A 14,966-nucleotide genomic window follows, 5' to 3' on the forward strand; every position below is an offset into this window, starting at 1 on the left:
CTCTGTATGAGATGAGACAGGAGACGGGGCTCAAGAGCTTACTCTAGTGGAGTAAATCAACACTATTGTACAACATCAGTCTGATATATAACAGCAGCACTGTAGCTTGAAGAGTTCTATGACAATTTATGTGTAATCCATGAGGCAATTTTGTGTGCACATTTTTGGTCACCAGGTGATCCAGGAGGTCATAAACTTTACAGGAACATCTATATCACAACTTTGACACCTTTGTCACAAAAAGTGCTGCAAACTATTAAAACACAAGCAAACTTAGAAACAGATTCACAACTTGTGCGACCAAAAGAAACAGACTGCAAATTCAGAACAGACAAGCAAACACAAACGGACTACAGTAAATTCTTTTCCTGCCTTTTCTTCATGTAAATGAAAGGAAATCTATGTTAATGTGCAGCAATACTGTCATGATTTTTGCAATTCTTTGTTGCTTTAATATGAACAGAAACACAAACACTGCTGAGACAGGAGACGTGAAGTGTGTGGACTCTGGAAGACACAAAAAACTTCTTTAGTAGAAAGAGTTAAGAATTAGGGACCTCTAGAGGCTGCAGAGTTTATTGCACTCCACAATACAGGACAGTGAAGAACAGAACAAACTGCTTATTTTTATCTTATATTTTTTTCAGGATGCACCAGTGGAAGGCCAATGGGATCATCAAAAATAATAAATATTTAATTTACACAAGGGCTCCAACCATTGATTATTGTCATTATAATATTATTACATCTAAGCAAATACAACATCAGAAAACAGTGAAAACTGATGTTCCAAATTTCCCAGAGACAAAGCAAATGTCATTATTTGTCCAACCAACAGTCCAAAAGCCAACTACATTTAATTTAATGTCATATATCAATCATCACATTTCAGAAGGTGCAACCATCCAAATAAATCAGTTATTAAAATCAGTGACTTTAAAATTTACATATAGAACCAGTGGCAGACACGGACTCAGTTATCAAACTGTAAGGTACATCAGTTATTTTTCATCTCATAAACTAGAATTACCACCATGCGGCTGTGTGCCTCTTTGCACCAGTCAATTTTCTCTACAGGTTACATCCATGTCTGTGAAAACATGGATACTTCACACAAAACAGCACAGAAGATCAGCACAGTTTCAAGGTGGACACCCAAGATTAGTGTCATCAATGAAGTATCTGACCAAGTGTCCCCCCTTCTGTACCTAAGATATGATGCTGAATAATGGCCAGAAAGGTGTTTTATGCAGAACAACATGACGTCACAGTGACGCTGATATTTTACCCTTTGGATGTAAAATGTCATCTCTTCATTTTTTTATCCTATCAGACATTTCTGCCCAGTTTTTTCTTAATTAGCATATGAATTTTATGTTATAGCCAAAAACATATTTTGTGAGGTCACAGTGACCTTGACCTTTGACCACAAAATTCCAAGCAGTTTATTCCTTAGACCAAGTGGACGTTTGTGTCAAATTTAAAGAAACTGCTTTAAGGTGTTCTTGAGATACCACATTTACGAGAATGACACAGATGCAAGGTCACACTGACCCTGACTTTTGACCACTTAAGTCCAATCAGTTCATTGTTGAGTCCAAGTGAAAATTTGAGGAAATTTTGTTAAGGTGTTGTTGAGATGTCATGTTCAATAAATTTATAAGAGAAGAATGATATAAAATATGAATCTGGGATCTAAGTATGCCTTCAACCTCTGCCTCTAGAGCCAGTGTTTGGTTTGTCCATTCTGGATTACTGTAGAACAACACTGTGGACTCTGTGGAAAAGGACCCGCTCCATATGTAGATATAAACAGCTCATCCTAAGGTAACAAAAACACAATGATCCTTATTTTCAGGTGATTCTAAACAAATGAAAACATAGTTATGAATATTATATAGCATTGCTGCCAATAGATGCCCCTATATCCTACACACTGGACCTTAATTATTTGGTGAATTGAAATACTATTAATTTTGTTTTTAACTGCTGAGTTTTCAGGCTTCCTTGATGACATGATACATCACTGCTTCTTACAACACAGCACGACAAAGAGACTAAACAACGAAATGAAACAAAGGAAATTCCACTCAAACACTCGTCGGCCTCAGTATCCTGACAGTGTGGAGACAGCTGGGTATCGTTTACGGTGAGTCATGCACTTGTCTCTGTCAATGAACAGTGAGTGGGTTTTACAGTTTATGTCCTTCTCCAGAGTAATGCGCGATTCTTCCAGGTGGGACAGGGAGCCTCTGGCCTCACTCAGCTGCTGGTGCAGAGACGCCAGAGTGGCATCAATCTGCCTCACCTCCGCCTCCAAACTGAAGACACAGGAAGCAGACATCATGAAGAGAGAAAAAGGATAGAATAGAGATGAGATGGTGCGTGTTTCTGTATGTGTACCTGAGCTGGGGCTCATCTCTGCAGAGATCCATGTTGGGTCTGAGGGAGTGGGTATAAAGTCTGGACTGAGCGACTCTCAGTGGAGCCTCTTTGTTGTGGATGGCCTGCTGCAGGGCCACAATGTTCCTCTCCTGGGCCCCAATCTGCTCCAAGGTCTTCAAGGATTGTTGAAAACATGGGTGTTAAAAGATCCTCACCCTCAAATATGCAATGTTCACCCATGTTTCAAGTTACTTGTGTCCTTCGTAGTAGATATTTTGTTTGCTCACAGGTACCTGGTACTTGGCATTTTGTATTCAGTTCTAATTTGGAGGTTTGGTTCCCAACCAGTGATATAGTGAAGGCTGTAGTAGCATTGATTTCACAAAATCTCCACCCCCTAAACACATGCTTGTGAACCAGGAGTGAAGTGGGTTGTGCTGGACCACATCAGCCGCGGACCTTTGAAGCTCAAGACTTCTTGATGTGGTTCCCTAAGCCCAGGGTAACCTTTCATTCATTATACATATTTGTTAATCCTTTTTAGGATTGCGGAGAGGCTGGAGCCTATCCTAGCTGACATTCGGTGAGAGAAAGGTACACTGGACAGGTTGCCAGACCATTGCAGGGCTGACACATAAGCTGCTTTTACACTGCCTGCTGAAGGCAGGAATATTGTGAGGTTATTCTGCCTGCCGTTCTGTATAAACGTTTCAATTCCGGGGGATCGAGTCGTCTAGCCTCTGAGCCAGGAAAGCAGGTAGTAATAGTGCTGAAACAACAGCCGGCAGGACAGGATTATGGGCGGAACAGCTGTGATGTTTTGACGATATGTTATGTATGTGCCCCACCCGGGGAGATTAATTAAAAAGTAGCAGTCAGCGACTAACTCCTGAAGTGCAGGAGCTCCTAACCCTCCGAGCAGAGGATGAGATAAGCCGCCATACACCAGGGACAGTAAATGACTGTGATTGTCAAGTTCATGCCATTGTTATTGTCTATAAAGCGCTGCAGATGTGTCTGTTATATATGTCACACTAGAAACTGACGCTGTTGTGTTACATGTTGCGGCCGTGACGCCTCTTTGGATTACACGATGCCGGCATGCTGTCTAAAATTACACACTGGAGTCGGGTGATGCTGCCATTGTTTGGTTCTGTATAAAAATGGAAAGGTGGCATAAAGAGGGGGCTTTATAGCAGCTCTATAGCGTGATGTCTGTGTAAAAAGAGCGATGGAGACAGACAACCATTCATGCTCACAGTCACACCTACAGGCAATTAAGAATCAGCCTGCATGTCTTCAGAAGTTTACGTCACCAGGATGGTTTTACCAGGTTATCTCATAGAGGGTTCTGGGTGGAGCCTTTCACAGATGGTTCCAGGTATAACCCCTTTATTGGGCTCTAGGTGGAACCCTCTGAAAGGGCTCTAGGTGGAATATTTATAAAATTATAAAAGATTCAACCCAGACCCAAAAACGGCTCTCCTACGGGGACAAGCTGAGGAAACCCTGTATGGTTCGAGTTGCCACCTATATTTCTTGGAGTGTGCCTGTCAGTTACCTCTGCGAGCCTTATCTCCAGCTGGGTCTTGGCCTCTATCAGCTCCGTGCAACGCTGGCTAAAGGCTTGGTCCACAGTGGAGCACTGGACTCTCAGGTCTTCAGTGGTGTCCTGCAGCACTCGCTCCACCAGCAGTCTGACACACACAAACAGCATCACGATGTTCACTGAAACCTTTAAATGATGCGTCACAGTCACCTTCACAGCAGCCTCCATCACACACAGTCTGAACCACAGCTCGCTCTCACCTAAGACTGTTGGTGGCCTGCTCCTCCTGCATGGCCTTGGACAGGTTGTCCTGTGTGAACTTTGTCCATGATGCGCAGTTACTCACCCTGCAGCAGACCAGAAGACATAAAAGTTGTGCTCACTGTTCCTCATTTTATGTACTGCTAAGTATTGAAAATGGTGTTACACACAGAAACACATACACACAAAGACTCACTGGTCCTGCATGGTGGCTGAGCTGGGGTGGTGCTGTGTATCTGGGCTCATGTTAGTGTATCTTCCACTCTGGTCATCAAGGTTGTAGGCCTGGTACTTATCAGACCAGTCCAACTCTAACGTCTGCTTGGCATCTCTGTTCATCCTGATCCACACACAGACACACACTAAAGTAAGAGCTTCAAACTTAACAGCATATTTTTGCAAGTCAGGCAGTTTAACACACTGGAAACAAGTTCTGACACTCACTTGATCTGACTGACAACCTGAGATGTAGTTCTCTTAAGAAGAGCCTGGACGCTCCTGATCAAGTCCACCTCCTGCGAAACACACACACACACACCCCTCTGGTTAGTGCATGTCCCAGTGAGCCCTCTGCTGGTGTTGCTGCACGTCTACACTGGATTCGCTGTAAAACACTTAACAAAATATTTTCTTGATTATTCGATCAATTAGTTGGTCAACAGAACATTAGAAAAAAAAGAAAACGCATCTCACATCAAACGGCATCTCAATTTTCTATTTTTAAAAGTTAAAAGATAAAACCTAAATATGTCAGGAAATTAGCAAATTCTCAAATTTTAGAGGCTGCAGTGATCAAAAAGTTGTAGTTTTTGCTTGAAAATGGACCTGAAATTATAAACTGATAAGCAAAATGGTTCAAAAAATTATTTTCTTGACCGGATCATCTATTCATTGACTAACTGTTGCAGCTCTATCATTTTAATTTGAAAAAATAGCATCCTAACAATATGTATCAGTCTCCATGGTATGGTGTCCATTCCCAAAGTATCCCATAATGAGTATCAGTGAGTCAAGATTGTGTTACTGTTGACATGTTAATATGTCTTTATCATATACAGTCTTAATTTAATTCATTCTGAAGAAATATTTGCTGTATATCTTTTATATACCCTATTAGTCATATATCAATTAAAATAACACTCACTCTATAATAATTATATTTAAATTTTAATTACTTGTTATATAATAATTGTCCTATTATCTATAAATACACTATTCTTTATTTGTCAACCGCACAATAACCTGTAAGTAACATCAGCCCCAATATTTTCCCTTTGTATAAAGAATTACAAGTACGTTCATCCTTTTACAAAACAGATGAACAGCCTGAGATGTCTTAAGAAAAATAAGTGCAATTTCAACAGTCTCAGTTTTTCCACGTTCAGTCAGTCTACCTCTCACTGTCAATACATGTGCAATTATCTTTACATTTCCTGATACAGATGATTTTGAACTGAAGCTGCTGACTGACAATATTGTTTTTGTTCAATATAAACATGGCCACAGTAAGTATTCATTGTTATATCAGAGAACTGTATTCGGGTCAAAGTGGAAAAGCATCTGAAGCAGAATTTCATATGAATCAGGCAATGCAGTGTTTAACTTGCTCCTGAAACCTGGCACCTCTAGTCTAGTCATCTAGTGGGCCGGATTGGACCCTTTGGCGGACCGGTTCTGGCCCACGGGCCATATGTTTGACACCCATGATCTAAACTTTATTTTGAAGCCAGTGGTCACCTTTAACAGCTCCTCCTCCACGGTGTCTCGGACCAGATCTGGTCCAAGTCTTCTGGTCCTGCAGTTGAGATTATCGGTGGCGATGGCGTACGGAGTCTCGGTGGCGTCCAGCGCCTTCTCCAGCCTCGTCTTCAGCGCCAGCAGTGCCTCCGTGTCGGCCTGCAGCTGGTCGATGTGCCGCTGCAGCTCAGACTTCCAGTAGTGGATCTCTTGCAGTCTCTCCCCCAGCAGACGCGTTCCTTGGGCCTGGGTCTTCAAAGTGGCGGCCTCGGTGTTCTGGCACAGAGTTTTGGACTCTCTCTGGATGCTCCGGGCTTCGTGCTGGTCGGCACCGGCCTGTTGAAGGATGTTGTGGTAGTTGTTGAACCACTCAGCCGGGGAGTATTTAGCTGAGCGGTACCCGGCTGTGGCTGAGCCCGAGGACAGCTGCGGGACATCCGGCTCCAGAGGGGACTCTCTCTCCGGGACCCCCTGAGCCACAGCCCTGCTGTCATAGTGTGGCCTTGACACTAAAACCTCAGAGCTCATTTTTTAACAATTAAAGACAACTTATTTAAGCAGCTTTTGTCCTAAATTAAAAGCAGAATCTGTGATGCACAGGACCCACAGTCCTGGGACAGACTCAGCTGTATGTTTGTTTGGTGTTGCCTGGTTACTCCTGTTGGCAGGAGCAGCTCCTGCAGCAACTAAGTATTAAAGCTGACAGGGATTAAATTGCATTTTCGGTCATTAATTAAGTAAACAGAGAAGAATATATATTAATGGGATCATCAGGACTAAAAGCCTCTGGGTCCACTCAAACTCAAACTAGACCTATATAACAACAGACAAGTGTGTGTTAGACTCTGATAAAACCTTTTTACATCTTGTTTTTTGCACCCAGCCTGTGTTTTTGGGGCTGTTGCTGTCCCTATTATTCATTTCTTATTCTAGACCAGGGGTCAGCAACATTTACTATTAAAAGAGCCATTATTGGCCAAAATAAATAAATAAAAATAAAATAATTAAAAATAATAATAAAAATCTGTCTGGAGCTGCAAAACATATTTGAATAAAGGTAATTATTTATCATTATTTGATAGATATTATTTCTTAGTTATCATTAAGTCTAAATTAGCCCATCAACATTATGAATAGATCTAAATGAGCATCAATATAATTTACTACAAGGTGGCTACTCTGCAGTGGGCTATTTATAATTATTCAGTACTTTCACTTTGCAGCATTGGTGCTGAAAGCAAATGAATCTGTCAACAGGTTATTAAATCCTCTATATTCCTCCAAGACTTAGAGAGACTCCAGGCCTAACATTTAGCAAAATTTAGAGGAAAAGGCACCAGGTCGTAGACATATGACACATTTTAGTCAGTGAAACATTCAAACATTTTTTAATTTGATGTATATGTTACACATTTTTACAAATGTAGAATGCAGTAATCACTTTAGGCCAACTACAATGACAAATGAAAATCCCGATGTTAAAAAAAAACCATTATTCATTTCCAGATAATTCAATTCAAAGCCACAGGGAGCTACTGGAGAGGGTCTAAAGAGCCGCATGGTGCTGCAGAGCTGCAGGTTGCCTTCCCTTTTTCTAGATTATATAATTCAGTGTTTAATTTCTCATCCTTTTAGTTTACCAAAGCACCGTGGGTCCTGAGCTTAGACTCCTGTCGACCCCAAAACATCAGCAGAATGACTGTATGAACAGACAGTGTTATATTAACACTTAGAAATCATGATAAATGTGAAAGTAAAAGAGCCTGAGCAAAATCAGAATAAAGCCATGAATATGAGTTACAGCACCAAATATCTCTCATGGTGTAGATTAATCACAAAGGCCAATCTGTTCAAGACAATTAAGGTATGAACACAATTAGACATGAATGTGTGGGTCAGCTGTTCTCTGAGACAATACAGACACTGTTGAGCTGTTGTTACAGATTACAGTAGATACCCTCTGCCCTGGTGATATTTTGATACACAGACTCTTGTTGGTCTTCACCTGCCTTGTTATGGTACAACATGCTCTGTTGCTTGGAGGAGCCCATGGTTGAGCACGCTACATCTCCTTGAACTTCATACATCTAAAAATAAAAACAAAAATTAAACACAGATGAACAAACAGGTACAGTTACACTTAAATGTGTGGCATGTTTAGCTGAGTGCCAGAGTTAGGAGACTCGAGTCAGATTCAGGTCACAGACTTGAGGACTTGAGAGTTGCATGACAAACATTGATGAAAGATTCAACTCGACTTGGACTTGGTGTTATTGACTTGAGACCTGCTTGAGAAAGGTGCTGTCTGTAACTCTGGAGGAACACAGTTGATTGTTGAGTCTCATTCCCAGATCGTCAAATACCGATACTTTGTGCTAACGGTTCAGCCAGACTACCAACCCACAATGCTGATATTTGGCAACCGGGGAATGAGACCGAATGAATGGGGCAGCAGGCCAAGCAGAGCACCCCAGACATCCCTCTCCCCAGCAACACCTTCCATCTCCTGCTGGGAGACCCCAAGGCGTTCCCAGGCCAGATGAGATATGTAATCCCTCCACCTTGTTCTTGGTCTGCCCCGGGGCCTCCTACCAGTGGGACGTGCCCGGAACACCTCTAACGGGAGGCGTCCAGGAGGCATCCTGATCAGATGCCCAAACCACCTCAACTGACCCCTTTTGATATGAAGGAGCAGCAGCTCAACCTTGCGCTCCCTCCGGATGTCCGAGCTCCTAACCCTACTTCTAAGGCTGAGCCCAGCCACCCCACGGAGCCACTATCACAGTCTTTCGGTCACAACCCAGAGCTCATGACGGCTGAGCTCCCTTTTCACCACGATGGTCCGGCACAGCGCCTGCATCACTGCAGAAGCCGCACTAAACCACCAATCCATCTCAAGCTCCATTCTACCCTCACTCTTGAACAAGACCCCAAGATACTTGAACTGCCTCGCTTGATTGTGTAAATGTCTTTAATTTGGTCAACATAAAAGGCCTCTGCTACTTTCATGTTTTCATTGGGGGCACAAATGCACACGTAAATATTGAAGGGGACCTGTCCCTTGCATGAAATCTACACTTATGGTCCCACCCACCGTTTCTTCTGCTTCAGCAGTCTTTGTTATATTTCTGCTCAAGCTGACTTCTTGTCCTGGAGACACACAGGTACACAACACAATGTATGGAGTCATAGATAGAGAGTATAAATGTGTGTGTTTGAGCATGTTGTGTGTAATGCATACTGTACCTTTCCGGTGGCATTTATAAATTACGACCAGGGTAAACGCCAATATCAGGAGTACAGCAAGTACAACAAAAACCACTACGAGAACAGGTGAAACATCTGAAAAAATAAAGAACAAAGTGAAGTACACTTCCTGAAAACACATATTTAGTCTTCTACTCTGTGTGTTATCACAGTTTCAAGCACTAAACAGCAGAAGTGGCACCAAACACCCAGAATGAGCTCTCAGTATTTGTTTCATGTTCCTTTTTCATGTTAAATAAGGATATCAGCTCATAGTTGGCTCGCCATATGGACAGACACACATACCTTTGATGTGTTTGTCAGGGATATGTGTTGATTGTGATCCAACAGGTTCTACAGTGATGTCAGGGGTCACAGTGCTGGTCAGTGGTGGAATGACTGTCAGAAAAAAAAAGATCCTTACGAATGCTGTTATTTTTAATTTTCTATTTATTTCCACATGAACAAAAAGAAGAAAAAAGTACTTTTATTTTTCATTTTTCAGCCGTGTGGTTTCTCTGTTGCTCTTTTCATAGTCTTACCTAGTGACAGTTGAATCTGTGTGTAGTCAGCAGGACTCCACTGTGAGTCTGAACCACACCAGTATGTCCCAGCATCCCCTGCTCTCAGCTCCGTGATCAGCACCGTGAAAGAACTGGAAGAAACGTCATCTTGCAGCGTGAACCTGCTCTGACTCGTCACCATGTCTGTACAGTTGTTGCGGTGGTCTCCCTTACAGAGGAACTTCCTGTTATGCCTGTGTTGTAGTGGATATGGACACTGCATAGTTCCTGGACGTCCCACAATGCCGCTCAGTTTGTTTGATTTCACACAGCACCATTCTATCAAAAAAATAAAAAATAAAAAAGTATGAGCCAAATTATTTAAAAAACTAATAACATATCTGCTATTTTTTCCTTTTTTTCCCATACATTTTTTAGGCATTTTATAGCTTTATTAAACAATAGAGAGATGACAAGAAAAGAGTTACAGTTACTGAGAAAAAAAAAACCATCAAAAGGAAAACAACATCAAAAGAAAAGACGATGGCGCAAAGCAACAAAACAACACATTCTCACTCCGACCTTGTCCCATATTGACGTTTTGGTCATGGACTTTCCACGTAACGTGAAAAGTACCCTGGGTGTGTTGGTTGATGACATTCTGGGACACTGTGTGAAGTTCTGCCTGTTACATGCAATGTCTTCTTTTAAAATGCTTTTCTGTTTTCACAGGAAATTTAACGTTTACATACAGTCTCTTTCAAAAAACGCACTACGTCAGTACAGCACCGCAAATTGATATTCTTTTTCCTTCAGCAACAAACACACATGGTTTGGTTAAGGCACTAAAAGCATGTGGTTAGGTTTAGGAAAGAAGAACAGGGTTTGGCTTTGGAATCTTACAGGACGCTAGCACCGCTCTCTTGGGTGAAGGTCAGTGTTTGTTGGACCTATCCACCACCCTTTCCACTTGGCTGATTCGGACTTCCGCTGCCTTAACTTTCATTCTTCTCCTGCTGGGTTTCCCCTGACACCACCGAGTGCTGTTAAACTATAACAGCAACTGGCCGAATATCATGCTGACGCTAAAGGATGCCTTTTTTGTTGGATTCTGACGCTGCAAGTCACTGCCCAAACGCTGGATTTTGACAACTTCGGAGTGAAACCGGGCTCAACGAAAGCGTTCTACATAATCAGATCAAGGATCGACAATGTGCAGAGCACTCATTTACCATGTAGCACTGAAGAAAATCAAAATAAGTACCAATTTTTAAAAAAGAATTTCCCCTCAGGGGATTAATAAAGTATATTAAATTAAATTAGAATTAAATAAAATTAAAAAAAAAAAATTAAACAAATTGTGTTGCCTTTTCTTGAAGGCTTTTACAAAAAAAAGGCAATCTTGAACACATCAAAATTAAACAACCATTCTAGCATTCCATATATTTAAACACACCATATTATTTATTGTTTGTATTGTCTCAAAGCAGCTTCTCGGTGCTGTGGAAAACAACAGCATATTTAATAAGTTTCATTCTGGTACTGCCCTTAACTGAACAGGAAGGAAATTTTGTGTGTCCATCAACAACATCTTGTCATCCATTTCCAACATCAACTATGGTGTGCCTCAAGGATCAGTCCTGGGTTCAGTCTTGTTCTCATTATACATGCTCCCCTTGGGTGATATCATCCATCTACATGGTGTCTCTTTCCACTGTTGTGCGGATGACACTCAGCTGTACCTCCCTGTTAAACCTGCTGACCTCAGCATGCTGAGCTCTCTACAGGACTGTTGTTAAATTTTCTAATAAACGAGAAATCCTTGTAATAATAATGTAAAACAGATACTGCCATCCACTAGTTACCTGTCACAACACATACAGCCTGCTGCAGGAATGTTAGATGTTAGATGTTATGTTTTGAACAGCATGACACTCAGCGTGTCCAATCACACTTTTATCACCTCAGAAATATTGCTAAAATAAGCTCTAGTTTAAATTTCAGAGATACAGAAACTGTATACATGTATTTATCTCTTTGTTTCATGGTTATCGCAACAGCCTTTGTTCCTTTTTTAATCAAAAACTTTCAGACTGTTCAGAACTCAGCGGCAAGGCTTTTAACCAAAACCAAGACGCAAGACCACATTCACACCAGTTTTAGCCTCTGTACATTGGCTTCCTGTTTGTTTTATGAATGACTTTAAAATGTTATGTATTACTTTTAAGACTATTCTTGGCCTGACTCCAGACTACAGTTCAGACATGTTAGTCCCTTAAGAACCTCTGCGTAGTTTGAGATCATGGGGCAGAGGTCTTCTGCTTGCCCCAGAGTCCAGACTGAACACTTAAGGGGACAGAGCTTTTGCAATCAGGGCCTCGAGGCTCTGGAATGACCTGCCTAAGGAGATAAGGCTGTCTGAGTCACTGGCTTGTTGAAGTCTTTCCAAAAAATGTACTTCTGAGTTTGTCTGAGCTGTCTGTCTATTTTATTGCTATCTTATTGATGTTTTCCCCCAGTTATTATCTTGATTTTAGTTTTGGCCTTCCTTATTTTATCTTTTACTTTGGTGACATTTTATGACATTTTATCACCTTCTGTTTTAAATGTGTTTAGTTTTATTGTACACCACTTTGTAATTGTGATATGAAAGGTGATATATAAATAAAGTTTACTATTATTAGCCAAGTTGTTTGTGTTGATTTCCAATTAGCGCTTGTTCTTTTTGAATAAATACAATAAACATAAAAGATAATAATACTTTGTAAAGAACAATCATTTAAATGAAACAAAAACGGTCAAGACATGAGCAGTGACATTATCTGACAACAGTAACATAAAATAAAGTTAGAGCTAAAATAGGACTTAAATGAAATATAGTATTGGAGGGAAACCATCCACGAATTTAAACTAATCTGTATAGGAAACAGAATCACACAATGGACAGAATTTTATACAGCATTGTATTGTGCATAAGTGTTAATGTGCAATACGCATGCAAGACTAACTCCTAACATAGTGCAGTTCCTCTTATTGCTGAGAAAGGTAACAAAGTGGAGTTGTATAAGGTAATATATATAAACAAAAACAGCAAAAGACAATATGGAAAACTCTAAAGAGATAGTTTGACTTAACACAGTCAGATTTTGACAAATAAACGGTTAACGGCATATTGAGATCAAGATTAAGATGTAAATCAATATGACGTATGATTATTTGCATTATATTAATTATTAACAATACAAAACAATCTTTTAATTACTTTTTTATACTATTAATTATCAAATGTGGGCAGCTATGTGACATACAACATAGCATATCATAGCAAATTGGCATCATGAAGTGATACAAATATCTTTATTTACCTGGCAATACCTCCAGTTTTACTTCAGCAGGGTAGACATCCTTAAAAGCCCTTGTCACCCCACACCAGTATGTCCCAGTATCCGTACGTCTCAGATCAGAAATGGTCACCTTGACGATTCGTCTCTGTTTGTCCTCACGGAGGGAGTACCTGTTCCTCTTTGCTTGTGTTGTTGTAATTAGAACATCACCAGTGCTGCCACAATCATTTTTGCACAGGTACTTCTCATAAGACTCAAAACCCCCTCCATAGGGACAGGATACATTTACTTCTCTCCCCTCATATCCAGACACATGGATCAACCGAGCACTAGAAACACAACTCAGAGGGACTGCAGCAAGAAGACAACAGAACATAAAAAACACTGCTGGAAAAAAGTCTTCATGTAATATATCAATATATTATAGTTAAAGTCGGGTGCACATATGTAAATTTAAAACTCAAAGTACATGTTGTCTACATCATTTATTTTGAGTTTAGTCAAGATTAAGTTGAGCATGTTGGAGCATGTTTGTTGCTGGCGTTTTTTAATTTTTACATGTACTGTGTTAATGAAACTGATTATAATAGGCTAAAACATTGCCAAGTCAAAGCAATCTTATATTTGTATTCAAATTTCTTTCAACAAAGCAAATACACTTACTGCACAGGAGGAACAGCAGGTTGTGGGGGCTCTCCATCTTCATCTTACTGCTGAGAAACAAAAACCACATCTAATGTGATCCGAATCAGTCACGCATCAGAGTGAATGTGTGAACTGTTAGACAAACAAAAAAAAGTCTCACGTGGGTTGATATTAAACCCACAGTATGCGTTAGCACACCGAATGTTTCCACATCTGCATTCAGGGGAAAGGTTTGATAAAGCTAAATGACTCCTCACACACTGCAAACCCCCTATTTAGTCCTCTCAGTGCTGGTAAAAGACCACACAGTAACGAACATCTCACTTACACAATAGCACTTATCCTGAAACAGTCTGCATCCTAAATGCTTCACTGGTTGTAAACATGCACATGCATTGTAGCTTGTAATTTGCATGGGCATGCATGAGCCATATGGTTGCATTATTGTACTCTGTAATGTGGCAGTGTGTCTTTTGTGGGCTCTCCTATGTGCTTATATGCTGTTGAATGCACTAAAGCAAATTTCAAATCAACTGGTTGATATGGCAACCTTCTCAGTTCCTCACCTAAACCAACAGGGTCTGTATCATTATGAGATCGTCATATTGTTTCATATGTGTGAAAACCTCAGAACCTCATCATCACTTCAAATAAATGTGGCCAAGAACAATAGTTCTTCATTTATGTGTCGCCTCACAGCAAGAGGGCTCTGTGTGAACCTGCCTGTTCTCTGGGGGCCTGCATGCCCTTTTCCGCCCACGGTCCAAAGACATGCAGGTTACTTGTTGACTCTAAATTGTCTGCAGGTGTGAATGTGAGCGTGAATGGTTGTTGTGTGTAGTTTAAGTGTTGCTAACATGTTTTAAACATGCGACTAGATTCCAAACTTTATGCAAACATTTATCTAAGAAAAGGTATAGTTTGTGTGAGCAAGTATCTTGTTGGCAAAGAATGTAAAAAATATCAAAAGTGGCCATAAAGGCAGGTGAAACATAACTATCTGACCATCCATTATCTGTAACTGCTTGTCCTACAGGGTCATGGGGCACTGGACCTGATCCCAGCTGACACTGGGTGAAAGGCATGGTACACTCTCGACAAGTCAACAGTCAACCACAGTGTGAAACCTATCTCTATTTTATTAATAGAGTGACATAAAAAGAAAATTAGACTGACTCATAAAAGAAAAAAAAGCACACTAACAAGAAATATGACAGTGAGTTCATTTAAAGAGAACTACAGCGTGGGTTGTCGGCTGAAGTGAGTCTCAGATCCTGTGTATTGCTGTGGTTAAAA

General features: G+C 40.7%; 2 protein-coding genes across 3 annotated transcripts; both read right to left on the minus strand.

The window, feature by feature from the left end:
• Nucleotides 1–208: 208 nt before the first annotated feature.
• Nucleotides 209–6,554, minus strand: tekt4 (tektin 4). Its single transcript, XM_049571330.1, has 7 exons — nt 5,933–6,554; nt 4,640–4,710; nt 4,392–4,535; nt 4,195–4,281; nt 3,947–4,082; nt 2,404–2,558; nt 209–2,321 (listed from the first exon to the last, which is right to left on the minus strand). The coding sequence occupies exons 1-7, from the start codon at nt 6,458–6,460 to the stop codon at nt 2,108–2,110; spliced, it is 1,335 nt and encodes a 444-aa protein (XP_049427287.1). The 5' UTR covers nt 6,461–6,554; the 3' UTR covers nt 209–2,107.
• An 830-nt stretch (nt 6,555–7,384) lies between these two features.
• Nucleotides 7,385–13,882, minus strand: LOC125885768 (CMRF35-like molecule 3). Of its 2 annotated transcripts, XM_049571536.1 has the most exons (8): nt 13,831–13,882; nt 13,689–13,735; nt 13,047–13,376; nt 9,721–10,020; nt 9,485–9,577; nt 9,179–9,274; nt 9,027–9,082; nt 7,385–8,019 (listed from the first exon to the last, which is right to left on the minus strand). In XM_049571536.1, the coding sequence occupies exons 2-8, from the start codon at nt 13,729–13,731 to the stop codon at nt 7,870–7,872; spliced, it is 1,068 nt and encodes a 355-aa protein (XP_049427493.1). In that variant the 5' UTR covers nt 13,732–13,735; nt 13,831–13,882; the 3' UTR covers nt 7,385–7,869. The 2 variants fall into 2 exon arrangements, with proteins under 2 accessions (XP_049427493.1, XP_049427492.1); XM_049571535.1 differs by lacking the exon at nt 13,831–13,882 and having other exon boundaries at nt 13,689–13,824.
• Nucleotides 13,883–14,966: the final 1,084 nt, after the last annotated feature.

Source organism: Epinephelus fuscoguttatus, linkage group LG3 (genome assembly GCF_011397635.1).
Source record: "Epinephelus fuscoguttatus linkage group LG3, E.fuscoguttatus.final_Chr_v1".
Lineage (NCBI taxonomy): Eukaryota > Metazoa > Chordata > Actinopteri > Perciformes > Serranidae > Epinephelus > Epinephelus fuscoguttatus.